Below are 17,881 nucleotides of genomic sequence, written 5' to 3'. Positions count from 1 at the left end.
CAGATGTGATTTGTTCTAGCTGAAGAATATTAAATATACTCAGCAAAGGGAAAAGACAGATGGGCCACAAAGCTTGCAAAAGCTTCAAAGCCTTTCCAGGTGGAGTGTTCTGTGACAGAATTGTTCCTGCATCTGCAGTGTGTCACTCCCTTGAGACTTGGTGCCCTGGGGAACTCTGCCAAGCACACACCTACATTCCAAATATCCAGCAGGAAAGTTCATATTTGGGATAACCCATATTATACACAGAGAGAATTTATACTCAATAAATCATTCTTATTACATATGGGATCTTGGGAACTTTTTAAAAACCCAAGTTCCCGGGCAGCCAACCTTTTAAGAAGGGCTTTTAAACCATAGGATTCTTGGGCTTGATTTGTTAACCATTCCACATAGCACTTATTTTGATAATGAAAATTTAATTAAAAGTAATTATCCACTTATGTGTATGAGTTATAAGCAAAGTCAACTAAACTGGAATGTTTTGACAATTCAATTCTTAAAACAGAAAATATAGATTTATACCTTTTTATGACCTTTAGTATGATCTAATTAGCTTCATCTATCTTGACAGTAAAAAAAAAAAATCCAAGAATGGTTTCTCAGAGAAAGTAATTAAAGTGTCTGAAAAATCGAGACTACATAATGAAATGTCTCCATTCATCTCTGCTAAATGATTTTCACTAAATACACCTCTGGGATTTCTTTATCATTTATTTTTAACTTCAAAAGAAGAGATATTTGAAACTTGTGAAATTAATCACCTAAGTTCTTAATTTTATTTTGTCTGATTTCCAATGAACTTCCATTCATTCATGGAGAAGAAAAGCAGACTACGCCATATACATACACAGAAAAGTACCAACCATGCTAGGAGACAGCAATGCCTAGCATGTGTAACTATGCATGCTTTCAATACTTCTGTGTGAGCGTATCAAAAATGCACAAAGCTAAGTGGGAACTATCTTCTTCAAGGACATTAAGTAGTATTAAAATTATAAAAAATAGGCAGCAGAGGATAGGAAGCTAGGCACGGTGAACGCGGCCTTCCAGACAGCTGTACACGGTAGCCAGAGCTTTTGCAACCATCTTAGAGTGCAGGTTAGTTTAGGTTTACAGTAAGAAATGGTTGAGAAAGGGCAGGGGTTATGCTTAAGGGACCTGTTTGATTAACTACTTTAGAACAGTGCCATTGTTTTTTTGCTGACGATAAGAATGTAAAATCTCTGACCATAAGGCTGTATTGATATAAAGAAGAATTTGTATCAATAACCTAGGGAATGGTATGCATAGAAATTCATGTGGACTAAACCAACTTAAACATCATTCGAAGAAGGTGGATTGCAGAATTGGAGTCATATGCTAACCATGGGAGAACTCGGGGCCTTTGTTACTTGAAGGCAGATGCTGTCATCGCATGAGCACCCATGGCTGGCTTCCAAATAGGGCTGGCTTCCAAATTTTTTTTTTTGGCATGTTTTTCTTTATAGTAACATGAAGGTGCTATAAGATACTGAGATAGCATTTTATTTCTTTAAACATAACTATCCCAGAACTTCTTTTCAGTTATAGGAATTATAAAATTATTCCTATAGAACTAGTGTGCTATGTGTTAATCTCACAAGCATTTCCCCACATTACCACAGGCAAAGAAATGTGTTCTGTTCCTTATTTATGCAGATGGGGAGACCGTTGCAGCTCAAAGCTTGTTTTCCTTTCATTGCCATCTTGATATGCAGTGCTAGCATTCTGAAGTACAACTTGGGCTGTGGTCCCCCACTGACATGCTATAATGAACCTAAGACCAAGAGAGATTAACTCTTTGTTAAATCGTCACTGAATGTCAGTTCTACATCACCAAGAGCTCCTTTGTGAATCCCTTTCTACTGTTTTCAGTTATTATGGATTCTTGTTCTTGGAGCCAAGATGAGCAGGAAGAGAGGTGACTTCCAGGAGAGGGTGAAATGTGATCCGAGTTGTGCACATAAGGGGGGATTTCTGAAAAAGAAGTCAGGATGGTTCACTGCAGAAGCATTGCAGTCACCATGCAAAGGCAAGGAGGGAGTCCGAGTGTCAGCTGGCCCTTAAGGATACACCAAGAGGACTGAGCATGGATGGAAAAGGTTGAGCCAAGGATGACTTTTTTTTCTAGATGCACTGGATGGAGACTAGATCCTTAGGATCTAGAGGGATGTGGATCTGGCGGGAGACAATAGACTCCTTTTTATCGTGGTTGATACAAAGAGTCTCAGGTTTGCTCGATTCACTGAATCTTCAGCTCTGTCTCTCCTACATGCAGATAATGTCTTGTATTCAACATGGCCATTACTTTCCTCTTCTTTCCCCAGAATAACTGAAAGCTGAAACTTTTGGAATTAGTTGGTGTTCTACTAATGTACAGCTTTCCCCTCAGCTAGAGCTTTGCTCTTTATTCCCTTTTTTAGCTTTTATGTATCCTTCCCTGTTCCTTCTCTCTCTCTCTCTCTCTCTCTCCCTCCCTCCCTCTCTCCTTTCTTCCTTCCTTCCTCCCTCCCTCCCTTCTTCCTTCCTTTCTTCCTTCCTCCTTCCCTCCCTCCCTCCCTCCCTCCCTCCCTCCCTCCCTCCCTCCTTCCTTCCTTCCTTCCTTCCTTCCTTCCTTCCTTCCTTCCTTCCTTCCTTCCTTCCTTCCTATTTCATGACAGGGTGGCCCTGGCTGTCCTGCCTAGTCCCTGTTTATGATCTCATCTACAGTTACTTCATTCTACTGTCTAGCTGACATCACAAACACCTTGAACAACTTCCTGACCACACTCTGCACCCCAGCACTTCTTATAGATGATGGACATGTTAATGAAGGTTACCCTATCACCCCAGTGCAGCCAGAATTCCGATCGCATCTTTTATTTATTCTCCATATTCTCTGTGGATGCTGGTATCCTATCACTATGTGTCTTGACATTTTATTTTCTCCATCTTATGCTTCCTGTTTCTGGTTTTCGTCACTCATTCAGCATCTTGTGTTCGGGTTGTGACAGTGGTCTTCTGACTTACCCTTTGGCCTCCAGCCTTAAAGTTTTCAACCAGTTTCCTAGAAAACAGGTGCCCACATCCACATATGATTTTAAACTCTGCCTTCATATTTCCAGTAGTTCTCACGGCATGCAAATGTGTGATTTATATGCTGCACAATTCAAAAGGTGTCATGTCTCTTCTGATCTGAATCCTGTCCACTGCTTTCTTAAGTTTGGCCTTCTAGTGCTGTATACATTATGTTGAGGAAACATTTTCTGTCTCCTTTTCCCCATCCAGACTGTTCATTGTAAGTCCATTATCTAAAATCCCAAAGCTGACTAACTTCTTAGGAAGCTTGATAAGGTCCCTCATATATACGTCTCTACCTATTTTCTACATCTTTTCTGATTTCTTCTGTACCTACAAATGACCCCTCCCCCAGCGTGGTCTCATCAACAGATCCTTTTGCATCATAAACACCCTCTACTGTCCCTTGATGTTTTCCTTTATTCTTTTGTGACCTGGATGCTCCACTTCCTGCCCCGTCCCCCCCCCCCCCCCCGCCCCCCACTAAACCCCAAGATGAGCTGAAATCTCCATTGCTCCTCCTGTTTGCTTTTATAACCATTCTATACCATTTGTGCTTCTGATACTATTTTTTGCCTCATACTTTAATCATGGCTATGATTATGAACTAAAATGGCTCATCCTTCTACCTAGTTCAGAATCACCCTGTCTTGAAACCTCACTGTGTTGGTTCATTGGTTTTGCAATAATGAAATAGCTAAGACTTCATGTATAATAAAGAGATCAAAAAAAGGCTTATTTTAGCTTATGTGCTCTAGGATTAAGAGCCTAGATATGGTGTCAACCTTCTTGCTGGCAGAATTTTGGGGTGGTAAAGTTTTACATGACTAGTGACCAGGAATGTACACGTTTGTTTTTCTGGTCTTTCTGTCTTTTCTTTAAGAACAGAACAAAACAAGATTCCCTCGTGAGAGTCTCACCTTGGTGACTACCCAATCCTAATCACCTTTCAAAAGCCACACATCTGTGCGTTCTTCCAATTCAAGTCCCATCCTCTTAAAAGCTCACAGTGAAGATTATCCTCCAAGGCAAGGTTCAGAAGGGAGGAAGCAGTCAATATTCAAGCTGTAGCACTCACCTTCCCCGTTACCTTATCTGCAACTACAAAGAACATTGATTGACATTAATACTCAATCATACTATGCAAGTGTCCCTTCTAAGCCTAGTATTTCAGAAAGTGGTTTGTGAATAGGGAAGTTTATAGTTTATAGTTTGAAACATAATTAGATTCTTGGGAACACTAAATAACCTTTCCACTTTTTTAATATATGCTTTAAAATAAATAAATAACTATAATAAACATCCTCTGTGATGTATATCTTATGGAAGTTAAAAAGAATCCCTTAAGGGCCCACCAGTGAAGTTGCAGTCATAGCTGGGCTATCCTGAGGCTTTACCATTCAGGTGAAGAGAAATGGCCTTTGCCTTTCAGAAGATGGAAAGGCTAGGATCGACTTCCTCCCAATAAAGTTCTTAGTATATTCTTGTTCCAAAACAAGTAGGTAATGAAAAATAACCTACCTGAAAAGGGAGACTAGAAAAAGATAGCTTGTGTTAGCAAGCATCTTAATAGCAAAGTGGAAGTCAATGCAGAGGGTTAAAAATATAACAGTTGAGCATAGAATGAAGAAAACGGATAGAAAAAGCTATAACCCTGAAACACTCACCAAAGGCAAATACACACCAGGCACATGCTAGCTAGAGTCAAAATATCCATGTGAGGTTCAATAGCAAGTCTTTGGTACTGTTCTATCTTTTAGCAATTGAACTCTGCTCCCAACACATCCCTAATCTCAGCTATACCATCCCTTACAGTTGGGATAGCTATGTGCTTGGGTAGGAAACAATGGAATCTGAGTAAAAGTGGTGAGCCCAGCTTCCTACCACCTCCTCAAACACAGAATTGGTTGATTGGGTATTCTCTCCCCTCTCCGATTGTCTGGAAAGGTAACGGTGGCAAGAACTTTGCTACCAATTGAGTGGAGTCTGCCAATGCCAGTTAACCACAGACAGCACAAGGCTCTTTGTCAGCTCTCAGCTGGACACCTGCATCTGCAGTTCCAAGAGAAACAAACTCTCTTAACTGTGATTTGCCTTTTATGGTCTGTGTTTCTCTTTTTATCACATGTCCTAACTTACCTATCTAATATAAAAATAAATAACACTATAGTCACTTCATCAGAAACATAAATCTCATACTTGTGTGTACTATGTAATAAATACAGTATAGTATATAATATACTATAAGTTCAAATATTTGAAAATGAAAACTGGCAGTTATAATGATTATGTTCTTGTGAATTAAGATACAAATAAGTAAAAAATTTAAGACTTTAAACGATAGAAAAGTATGTTTGTAATGGATAAGAAAGAACTTCCTAGATAAGGCATCAAAAATCATAACCCTTAAAGGAAGAGTGAAAAATTTTTAATATAAAGAATTACCTTGGCCTGGAAAGATGGTTCAGTGGTTAAAAACATGTATTGGTATTACCACGGACCTCAGTACAGTACCACAGACCTCAATACAGTTCCCCGGTTGCTCATAAGCACCTGTAATTCCTGTTCCAGGTGAACCCAATTCATATGGCCTTTTAAGACACCTATACTCCTGTGAACACACACACACACACACACACACACACACACACACACACACACACTTATATATAACCAAAATTAATAAAAATAAATTTACAGAAGAATTGCCATATATTACATAGACTTTCTTGATTAAAATCTCTATCAGAAGATGTTAAAGACATGAACAAGTGTTCAATAAGAAAGAAAGCCAATTATCAGTTGAAAAGATGTCTAATCATTTAGAAAAAAAGGGTTATACATACTCAAAACTACAATTAAAAACCATTCTTGCCCGTGGTAAATAAGAACAATACTAAGGGGCTGGTGAGATGGCTCAGCGGTTAAGAGCGCCAACTATTCTTACAAAGGTCCTGAGTTCAAATCCCAGCAACCACATGGTTGCTCACAACCATCCGTAGAAATGTGATGCTCACTTCTGGAGTGTCTGAAGGCAGCTACAGTGTACTTAAATATAATAAATAAATAAATATTAAAAAAATAGTTAAAAAAAGAACAATACTAAGTGTTGTTGAAGTGCTGGCAAGAATTTAGGTAGAATAATGGTATGTTTCATGCAATTTTGCTGAAGACATGAATTTGATATTTATTTACTTATTCTTTTTATATTATATTAAAATCATAATAAATTTATTTTAAAATATACAACTCAGTATTGACATAGTTTTAAGTCATCAAATAATTTATAATAGTTAATGCCTCTTAAATATACATGATATCTTCTGAAGCTAAAAGTAATACGCACTCAACCAGTTTTTAAAATCTATTTGGAACATTAAACATGATAGAAGTAGAAAAATTCTCTTATGAAGTTCTCTATAAAAGGAAATTGTGACAAGTTCCTGATTAGACAGAAACCGTTCCATGTCCAAGTGAGAATATGCAGCGTAACTGTGGCTTGCTAGAATGAATTGGGTAGTGATCCTTCTGTTTCTATTTTGTGGAATAGTTTGAAGAGTATTGGTATTAGGCCTTCTTTGAAGGTCTGATAGAATTCTGCACTAAACCCATCTGGTCCTGGGCTTTTTTTTTTTGGTTGGAAATTTTAAAGACTGCTTCTATTTCTTTAGGGGCTATGGGACTGTTTAGATGGTTTATTTGATCCTGATTTAACTTTAGGTATTTGGTATCTTTCTAGAAAATCGTCCGTTTCATGTAGATTTTCCAGTTTTTTTTGAATGTAGGCTTTTGTAGTAGGATCTGATGATTTTTTGAATTTCCTCATTTTCTGTTGTTATATGTCTTTTCATTTCTGATTTTGTTAATTTAGATGCTGTCTCTGTGCCCTCTGGTTAGTCTGGCCAAGGGTTTATCTATCTTGTTGATTTTCTAAAAGAACCAGCTCCTAGTTTTGTTGATTCTTTGTATAGTTCTTTTTGTTTCTATTTGGTTGATTTCAGCCCTGAGTTTGATTATTTCCTGACATCTACTCATCTTGGGTGTACTTGCTTCTTTTTGTTCTAGAGCTTTCAGGTGTGCTGTCAAGCAAGTCAAGAGCTAGTGTATGCTCTCTCTAGTTCCTTTTTGGAAGCACTCAGAGCTATGAGTTTTCCTCTTAGCACTGCTTTCATTGTGTCCCATAAGTTTGGGTATGTTGTGTCATCATTTTCATTAAATTCTACAGTCTTTAATTTCTTTATTTCTTCCTTGACCAAGTTATTATTGAGTAGGGCATTGTTCAGCTGAATTTGATATTTATTAAAGATATATCTATGGCATATTGCAACACTTTTTCTAGAAATATGCTTGAGGGATTCTCATACATATAAATGACACACAATAGTGCTTCATGTAATGGTTATAATAAGAAAACATTAAGAAAATGAAATGAAAGTTAAGAAAATATTTGTTACGAAAATATAAATGAATTAGATAGTCTCTTATCAATACAGGTTTCCTCCATGGAGCATTAAGCAAATAAAAAGTCAAATTCTAGACAAACAGTTTATCACACATATCTATAAAGATTTGACAGATGCACAAACAACCCTGGATATTGCATAGAGCACCACATAGTATTACATTCTAAGGCTTTTACTGATGCAAGAATAGTCCTTGGCCCTCATTTCATCCATGTGGTAGGTTGACACAGACTGTGGAGTAGCAATGGTTTCTCCCTTCTCTGATGACTTAGTTTGAACAGTTTAAAATAAAAGACGTGGATTTTCTAAACAGGATTCACATAAAACTAGTGTACTGCCCGAGTTACTCTTTTGGTACATGCAAAAGCAGTTCTAATGTTCACTTAGAATCTTTGACTTCTTCAGTGCTCAGTTCTAAGAAGTTTAATTTGTTTTTCATGCATGGTAAATTAGAGACCTCCAGAGATTGCTAGACAGGTAGTTCTAATGAGAAACACCACTTAGCTCTGAGCTATAAGGCAAGAATCCTGCTCTTAGGATACATAAGAAATAAAACCAAAACTAGTCTAAGGCTAAATAGAGCATAGAGGTTTGAACTCTATATGCCCTATTGATTCCAGGCAGCTGCCTGCACAGTACAGTGTCTATGGTTGTCTCTGGGGCACTCGGATATTTATGTGAATGTTTCATTCAGGAAAATTGATGATGCATGTATTTGCAGCAAAGTTCATTAGCTTCTCGGAAGATTTGGGTATTGAAGGAAGTTGAAGGTTTGCATGATACAAACTTCTGTACAGTACTGTGTGTTTGTTTCTGTGGCCTGTTCCTACGTCTCACTTATTTAATAGACAACCATTGAATGATTACACATGGTCTTGACATTGGCCATGCGAAGGTCGTTCACTAACAGTGCCTGCATATAGCATATATTAAAAAAAAATGCATATTAGCAAGCAGTGCCCACAAGGCTTGGGTGACTTGGTCTCTGCTATACTGGCATCATTTTGAAAATTAACCAAAATTGGAGGTGGAGGTAGAATGTTACCAAATTTTGGATCTCATTTGAGAAGCACAGTAGCAGTGTATGCTTCAATGGATTTCCCAGAGGCTTTTAAACACTATGCATTAAGAAACCTAAAAATTTAACTCCTGCAATGTCATAATTCTACTTGTAAAAAAATCTAAGAAATGATGAAAAAAATAAACACAATGCTTTTTAAATGTTGCTTAGTTGACAGTTTTTATAATGATGAAAACACTTCTGTGTAAATCATTGGGAAATGGTTGGTTCTGTTGATTATGTATCAGAAGTCCATTGTGTGAATGCTTGATAACAGGAAAATATCCATGCCACCTATGGGTCAGAATAATACATGAGAATAGTACATGAGAGTACCTAAAAACTGTTTTCGGGTAGTAGAATTATACATACTTTGCCTTTTCACTCATTTCTCTTATTTTCAAAAATTTCTGCACTAAACATAAACTATAACCAAGTGCTACTTGTTAGCTAACATTTTATCCTCCATTCCAGAAAAGACTTCTGGGGGTATGGACATTTATCTGATGGATGATCAGGGACCACAGTGGCTTTTTTATTTACACTGTTTATTTTTATGAATATTGTCAGTGAGCAAGGCACCACTTGCTTTTGCCATTTGTTGAAACATGTCAGTTTATAATCTTGTCTGTCATTTTGAAGAAACACATTAAGCTCCTAAGTACCTAAGATCCTAAGTACATGAGAAGTCATGAAGACACGATGGGGAATCTTTACCGAAATGTTTAACGTGCCCCCCTGCTTTGCTCTTTGCAGCTCCTCGGTAGGTAGCGCCCTTCCCCGGAGACGCTGCTGTGCGTATGTCACCATCGGAATGATATGTATTTTCATTGCAGTTGGATTAACTGTGAGTACCACTTGTTTGTTTCCTCATTCTGATACAGGGACTCATGGAGCAGAGGCTGGTCTTTGAGTTCATGATCCTCTTTCCTCTACCTCCTAAGTGCTAGGATTATAGGTGTGCTCTTCTATGCCAAGAGACTGAACACTACTGTTGCAACTCTTTCTGCAAGTTTATCAACTTTAGTCTGTGGTGAGACTTGGGACACCCTTCAGAGATCCCCAAGTTAGTGGTCACTCAGCACAACAGGCTCCTGAGCTTCTGAGGGACTATGGTCAATCAGATACCCAATCCTTGGATATGTCTTTATTTTCCATTAGTTAATTATTTAAAAAACTATCCATTTTTATTTGATTTTATATGTATAGGCATTTTTTGTGTGCGTGCATGTCTGTGCATACCCGGTGCCCATGAAGGCCAGCAGAAAGTGTCAGATTCTCCGAAGCTGGGGTTGTGAGGCCTGATGTGCTTGATGAGAATCTAATCTAGGTCCTCTGGGTGAACAGTCAGTGCTCCTAACCATACCATCTCTTCAGCCTTATAAAAGATTTTATGACATTATATTAACCTTATGAGCTCAAGTTTCATTGTGCATGTCTTGTTCCTAATGGCGTCTGCCCATCTAGAGAGAGATTGGTTGTGCCTATTTGAAAGTCTTTAGCACTGAGAAATTCACTATTTGTCAAAAGCCCATTTACTTTTGTTGAGTTGGCAGAACCAACGTTTTATGGTCATGAAATATCTTATACTCAAAACAACGTTTGCTATGAGATTGAGTTAGTTTCAGAGGAGACTGAAGTTGAGCAGTTGGCATGGAAATCACTCCAGACAAAGAGAGGGAGTTGAACTTTGCTTTCTGTGTTCTGTGTTCCTTGGTTAATATACCTGGTCCCATATCATTAGCAGTGCCACATGGGAGTGAATATTTACATGGATTAAACACCTTACAAAGATAACTTCACATGAGTTCTGGGGTTTTGCCTTACTATGTCTGGCAATGCGCTTCTCTATTTACTTCATAAAATTTGTAGTTATATAAGTACCATTGTTGTCTGTCGATTAGAGTCAAGAGCTACATGTAGTCTTACAGGTACTTAGTGGCTTCAGTTCAGAAATACATTTCATATTATCACAAACAGGGAGGCCAACACAAGTTTTCCAAAAAGACATTTCCTTAAAGTTTCTAATCTTTTGCTTTGATGTTATTTTTCGTTTCAGGTTGGCACACAAGATTTTTCAAGGCGATTTCATGCAACCTATGTGTCTTGGGCAATTGCTTATCTGCTAGGTTTGATTTGCCTTATCCGAGCTTGTTACTGGGGCGCAATCAGAGTCAGTTATCCAGAGCATGGTTTTGCTTAACTCTTCTCATGAATCCTTGATGCAGGTGAGAGTGTCCAGTAGTCCTTGAGAAGCTCTGCTGGACGCCTTCAAATCATTTATCCTAATGGATTCCATCCTGGTTTGTATAGTAATCTTAAGAACTTGTGCGTCTTTTCGGAACAGATGCTCACTGACGTACATCATATGCAAGTTCATTTTGCTGCTAGGTTTTCAGACTTGGAAAAATAAAGCTGTGTCTTTGTTTTTTTAAATCATAAAGGTATTTTTGCATTTGTCCTCACACGTTATATCTAATATCAGTCTTTCATTATGTTTAAACCATTTGTTCCATTACTTGTTGCTGTGGGACTATCCCCAAGAAGTGTTTATAAATGTTTCTACAATAGGGTCACATTTATACTTACATTTTAAACAGAATTGCTTGCTTTAAATATCTAAGCAATATGCATTTTTGCTTGAACTGCTTACTGTAATTTTAACCTAAGAGTATAGATACTTTATTCAGGAAAAACAAATTGAGTGTACTTTGAAAAACTTGACATTCTTGTCAGAGAATCATTTCTAGATACTATATGCTTGGGTTTTTTGTTGTTGTTGTTGTTGTTTGTAGAAAGATACAATATTTTGGTAGTAAATTAAAATACCTAGGATGAACATATAGTCCACAGTTGGAGATGTTAGATAAATGTCTTTTCTCTAAGATTACAGGACTTTTTGCCTTTCAGTTTTGTCTTTTTATTTAGCATTTACAAAAATCTGGTCTGGATTTATGGAATTTAATGTTACTCTGCTGAATGTATTCCTTTATAAACTGGAGGAAGTATTTCAGACAACATGTTTTATAATACTTCATCATCTCGTCAAAGACATGTTGACACTGGGTTGCAATCCTTTTCATTAGGTCATGGTAAACTTATCTTCTTGACATACGTGTACACCTGCTTCTCTGTGAAGAGAACTTAGGACTTCTTTGCTTTAGCTGAAATGATAGAATTAGAGATTCTCTTACCATTTCTCACCTGGTCAGATAATGACTCAACTTCTTCAAGAGAACGGATCAGAGATAAAGAGCTTCATCGTCACCTAAAACTTCGGGTGGTATTCGTGGACTCAGCTTTTGCACTGCCCAGTTTTGCAGTTTAGAAGGAATTCCTTGAGAGTCAGTGGTCTAAACTCTTTCACATTGTAGAATTAGACAATGAGATGCCCTGAATACATTAGTAGGTGATTCCAAAGGACAAGACTAATGTTCTAAATTATTTATGTTCCTGATTAATATGAAAATGTACTTACTGCAAAGTTGGAGTCAGCTACACCTCAAAGAGAAAATGATAAATGTATAAATGAAGTAGCTCAGGATTCTATGTACCTTTGAAAATATGCTAATAAAGATTATTATTCAAAAATCACTTTGTTCTATTTCTTCCTAAAAAATTAGATTTTATTTCAAAAATTTACTTTGAGATCTTGCTGTGAAATATTCATATTAAGGAAGACAAACCATTTTTGGATAATGTTCATTTATCTTTTTTATTCTGTTTTCATTATTATGTTTTAAATATTTTTATTTGGCATGCTATGGTATTGTTAGCACACTCTATATTCAGAATAAAATAATCGGTGTCTTGTCTTAATGACAGTACTTTGTAACAGCTCTGGGTGTCTTTCATCTTTTCCCTATTGGTTTGAAACCTCACATTGTGTTCTATGCTATTTGACAATATCCTTCCGGAATATAACTATGGGATGGATATATGTGACAGTTTGTTCATCTGCTCATCCCCACTTGGATCCCTTCCTGGTAAGGAAAGAATGAATATGCATGAGGGATTGGATTATTTTTAGTGCTTATATATACTTGGGTCAGTATTTGTATTTTATTATTATTATGAATTTGTCTGTTTACTTTACATTCCTGTCACAGCTTCCTCTCCCTCATCTCTGCCTAGTCCCTCCACTCTCCTTTCCTCCCTTCCCCTCATCCATACTTCCTCCTCTCTCCTCAGAAAATGGGAAGCCTCCCATGGGCATCCACCAGATTTCGCATATCCAGTTGCAGTAAGACTAGGTACATCTTCTGTTGAGGCTAGACAAGGCGACAAGGCATCCAGTTACGAAAAAGAGATCCAAAGGCAGGCAGTGTAGTTTAAAGCTCCTACTTTAGGAGTCCCACATGAAGACTCAGCTGTACAACTGTTACATGTACCAAAGGCCCAGGTCCATCCCATGTCTGGGTAGCCCTCTGGGTAGCAATTTAGTCTTTATGAGCCCCTATGGGATCAGGTTAGTTGATTTTGCAGGGTTTCTTTTGGTGTCCTTGACCCCTCTGGCTCCTTCAGTTCTTCCTTCCACTCTTCCAAAGGATTCCCTAGGCCCCACCTAATGTTTGGCCGTGGGTCTCTGTATTGCATGAAATACTAAAAAGGCAATCCATGCTACCGCTGGCTTGGCACATGTGGACAGGCCGGCCTGTCCTCAGCCCAACACACAAGCCAACTCAGCTCCGAAATCTCTCCACCCGGCTAGCTAAGTTTCCATGGCGGGCTGTTGCCACAAACGCCCCATACTTCCCAATTCCTAAGGCTGGCTGGGGTGCCCTGCTGCTGTACCTTTCTCTGGAACCCAGTTGAGTCACCGAATGAAGGAAAACACCACACAATCTTAGTTTAGAATCGACAGGTAACACAATTGCTGGGCGCAGAAACTAGCATCCTAAATTTGTAAGCTGTTCTATGTTAAACCCTGCAGTGGCGGATCCAATCTGCTACCTAAACAGGGGAGGGGGGTGTCCAGCTACCTACATTGTGGCTCCATGTTTCATTACCACAGTTTCTGCCTCCAGGGTTTCCATGGTCCCCATGTGGCAGCTACCCTACTCGTACTCCTGCGGCAGATCCTGCTCATTCCCAGCCATCCATCCGGTTGTTAGCTGTCATAGATCCCTGTAACCTGGCAAAATTGAAACTCTAGAGGCTTGTTATTCATCAGTCAGACTTATATCAGTGAATTCTCAACCCACAAAACACCCACACAAAGAACTTAAAACTCAACTGCTATAAACACAAGCTGCACACTTAGATAGGGCAAACACATCGTACTTACTATTTAATCACCTAAGAAGTCCCCAATACTTATGGCTCCGAAGATTGCTTGGTTCTGGTTCCTCTTCCTCTCTTATAGATTCCATCTTGTCTCCTCATCTCCGTCTGCCTCTCTGTCTCTCTGTCTCTGTACTTGTCTCTAAAACTCTCAACCCACCTTCTTTTTTTTTTAAATTTATTTATTTATTATATGTAAGTACACTGTAGCTGTCTTCAGACACTCAAGAATAGAGCATCAGATTTCGTTATGGATGGTTGTGAGCCACCATGTGGTTGCTGGGATTTGAACTCTGGACCTTTGGAAGAGCAGTCAGTGCTCTTAACCACTGAGCCATCTCACCAGCCCCTCAACCCACCTTCTTTTCCCACTGTCCAGTCACAGGCTTTAGCCTTAACTTGTGCCTGCCCTCACCTGCATATAGACAGCAATCCACATCTCTGCATCAGTTTCCATCAGTTGCTGGGTGAAGCCTCTCAGATGACAGTTATGCTAGGTTCCTGTCTGCAAATATAGCAGAATATCATTGATAGTGTCAGGGGTAGAATCCCTCACATAGCATTGTTCTCAAGCTAGTCCTGTCATTGGTTGGCCCTTCCTTCAAATTCTGTTCCATCTTTTATCCCTGCACAATTTTTAGGCAGGACAAATTGTGGTTCTCAGGTCTTATAGCTAGATTGGTGTTCCAGTCCTTCTATTGGGAGTCTTGCCTGGTTATAGGTGATAGCCAGTTCAGATCCCATATCCCCTATTGCAAGGAGTCTTAGCTAGGATCACTCTCATAGATTCCAGGGAATTTCCATTGTCCTGGTTTCTAGCTAGGATGTTTCTTTCCCTACACTCTCCCCTTCCATCCCCACTCCACCTCATCCCTTCTATTCCCACCCCCAACCATTCCTTGACCCAGTCCCCTCCCTCCACTTCTGATGTCAAATGTGTTTCCCCTTCTCAGATTCAAGCATCCTGCCTTAGCCCCTCATTGTTACTTAGCCTCTTTGGGTCTATGGATTATAGCATGGTTAGCCTATACTTTATGGCTAATAGCTACTTATAAGTGAGTACATACATGCTTGTCTTTCTGGGTCTGGGTTACCTCACGCAGGATGATCTTTTCTAGTTCTATCCATTTGTCTGAAAATTTCATGATTTCATTGTTTTTAATAGCTCTGTTGTGTGAATTTACCACAGTTTCTTTATCCATTCTGAAGCTGACTAGGTTGTATCTAGTTTATGGCTATTACGAGTAAAGCTGCTATGAACATAGTTGAGCAAGTGTTCTTGTAGGATAGTGGAGCATTTGGGGAGTATATGTCCAGGAGTGGCATATTTGTTTCTTAAGGTGGAACTATGCCCAATTTTCTGAGAAACTGCCAAATGGATTTCCAAAGTGGTTGTACAAGTTTGAACTCCCACAAGCAATGGAGGAATGTTCCCCTTGTTTCAACATCCTCTCCAGCATGAGCTGTTACTTGCGGTTTTGAGCGTAGCCATTCTGATAAGTGTAAGTTGGGATCTCAGAGTTGTTTTGGTTTTCATTTCCCTTGTGACTTTGGATGGTGAACGTTTCTTTAAGTGCTTTTTGGCTATAAGAGATTCCTCTGCTGAGAATTCTCTGTTTACATCTGTACCCCATTTTTAATTGGGTTATTTGTTTTGTTGGTGTCTAATTTTTTTGAGTTCGTTATATATTTTGGATACCATCCCTCTGTCATGTGCGGAGTTGGTGAAAATCTTTCCCATTCTGTAGGCTGCCGTTTTGTCCTTTGATGCTGTCTTTTGCCTTACGGAAGTTTTGCAGTTTCATGAGTTCTCATTTATCGTTGATCTTCGTGCCAGAGTTGTTGGAGTTCTGTTCAGGAAGTTGTTTGCTGTGCCAACGCTTTCAAGACTATTCTCTATGTTCTGTTCCTTTAGATTTAGTGTATCTGGTTTCAAGTTGAGGTCTTTGATCCACTTGAACTTGAGTTTTGTGTAGGGTGACAGACATGGATCTATTTGCATTCTTCTACACGAAACCATCCAGTTAGACCAGCACCGTTTGCTTTCTTTTTTCCTATTGTATAATTTTGGCTTCTTTGTCAAAGTCAAGGTTTGTAGGTGAGTGGGTTTGCTTCTGGTTCTTCATTTCTATTCCACTCAACTTGTCTGCGTTTGTTCTGTAGTACAGCTTGAAATCGGGAATGGTGACACCACCAGAAGTTCTTTTATTGTATGGGATTGTTTTAGCTGTTCAGGGCTTTTTGTTTTGAGTACTGTTCTTTCAATGTTTGTAAAGAATTATGTTGGAATTTTGATGGGAATTGTGTTGAACCTGTAGATTGCTTTTGGTAGGATGGCCATTTTTGCTATGTTAATCTTATGGATCCATGAGTATGGGAGATCTTTCCATCTTCTGGTATCTTCTTTAGTTTCTTTTTTCAAAGATTTGAAGTTCCTGTCATATAGGTCTTTCACTTGCTTTGTTAGAGTTACACCAAGATATTTTATATTATTTCTGGCTATTGTGAAGGGTGTTGTTTTCCTAATTTCTTCCTTAGCTCATTTACCAGTTGTATATTGGAGGGCTACTGATTTTTTTTTTGATTAATTTTATATCCAGCCCCTTTGCTGAAGGTTTTTTTTTTATCAGATAGAGGAGTTCTCTGGTAGAAATTTGGGGCTCACTTTTGTGTCCTAGCTAAAACTTCAAATACTATATTGAATAGGTACAGATAGAGTGCCAGTTTTGTCTAGTCCTTGATTTTAGTGGAATTGCTTTAAGTTTCTGTCCATTTATTTTGAAGCTGGGTATCAGCTTAATGTGTATTGCCTTAATTGTGTTTAGATATATACCTTGTATTCCTGATCTCTCCCAGACTTATATCATGAAAGCGTGTTGGATTTTTGTTAAAGGCTTTTCAGCATCTAATGAGATGATCATGTGGTTTCTTTCTTTCAGTTTGTTTATATGGTAGATTACATTGATGGATTTCTGTATGTTGAACCATCCCTCCATTTCTAGGATAAAGCCAACTTGATCATGGTGGATGATGTTTTTGATGGGTTATTGGATTCAGTTTGCAAGTATTTTTGCATCAATGTTCATAAGGATATCGGTCTGAAATTCTCTTTGTTGGACGAGTCTTTGTGTGGCTTCATAAAATGAATTTGACAGTGTTCCTTTTGTTTTTATTTTGTGGAGTAATTTGAAGAGTATAGGTTTAGAGGCTGATTTCTGAGTTTATCTTTGTTGGATGGGTGGGTTTTGGACAACCCCTCCCTCCTTAGGTTCTATTTTCTCTCTCTCTTTCGGCCTGGAGTTCTAGTGGCTAGTGAATCTTCAGGTCCAGGAGGGTGTGTCCTCTGGGATTTTTGTGTTCTGCATGTCCTCTTGGATTTTGGATGCTGCCCTTGCCTCTGGGGTACCTAATACCAGTGTGGCCTAGGGTCCCAGGTGCCAGAGTGGCCTCCAGGAAAGCACATGGAGTTGTGGACTGGAAAATAAAATCCAGGGGGTGGGGTGCAGTTTAAGTCTGTTGGGTGTGTTTTAACGGGACTTTGTGGCCAAAGGCTTGGGGTGGGGTTTTGCTTGGTGTTCCTCGTTCCTGTGGGCTTCCGAAAAACCGGGTAGAGTTGTGGAGTGCAGGGGACTGTGTAAAAACTGTTGGGTGTGTTTTTAAGGGAATTTGGCAGACAGGGGATGAGAGGCATGGCTGGGGTTTGGGCAGGGAGGGTTCTTATCTGGTGTTCCTGGTACAGAGCTGGAAAGTGGAGTGCAGGGAACAGGGTGCAGCTTACACTGTTGGGTGTGCTTTAAGGGGACTTTGCCTTTACTTCTGCTTGGAGGCCCTGCCTGGACCTTTCCTGAGTGGGATGGTTCTCTCCTGGGTTCCCTGCAGCCAGTGTCCCAGCTGCAGTGTAACCTCTGCAGGTGCAGCAGGGCAAGAGCAATACCTGGTATTCTGAACTACAATATTTAGGTACATATTATAATCTAAGGTTAATGAAAAAAATCCA

General features: G+C 39.0%; 1 protein-coding gene across 1 annotated transcript in view; it reads left to right on the top strand.

Moving 5' to 3' along the window:
• Positions 1 to 12,192, top strand: part of Pip4p2 (phosphatidylinositol-4,5-bisphosphate 4-phosphatase 2) — a 54,882-nt gene extending 42,690 nt beyond the window's left edge. Inside the window, exons 6-7 of the mRNA XM_021160242.3 lie at positions 9,358 to 9,448; positions 10,661 to 12,192. Coding sequence (XP_021015901.1) covers positions 9,358 to 9,448; positions 10,661 to 10,804 — 235 coding nt within the window. The 3' untranslated portion in view covers positions 10,805 to 12,192. The remainder of the gene's footprint in view (positions 1 to 9,357; positions 9,449 to 10,660) is intronic.
• The last annotated feature ends 5,689 nt before the right edge of the window (positions 12,193 to 17,881 follow it).

Source organism: Mus caroli, unplaced genomic scaffold (genome assembly GCF_978045245.1).
Source record: "Mus caroli unplaced genomic scaffold, Mus_caroli_1 scaffold_6, whole genome shotgun sequence".
NCBI lineage: Eukaryota > Metazoa > Chordata > Mammalia > Rodentia > Muridae > Mus > Mus caroli.
This window is presented reverse-complemented; position numbering and strand designations above follow the sequence as displayed.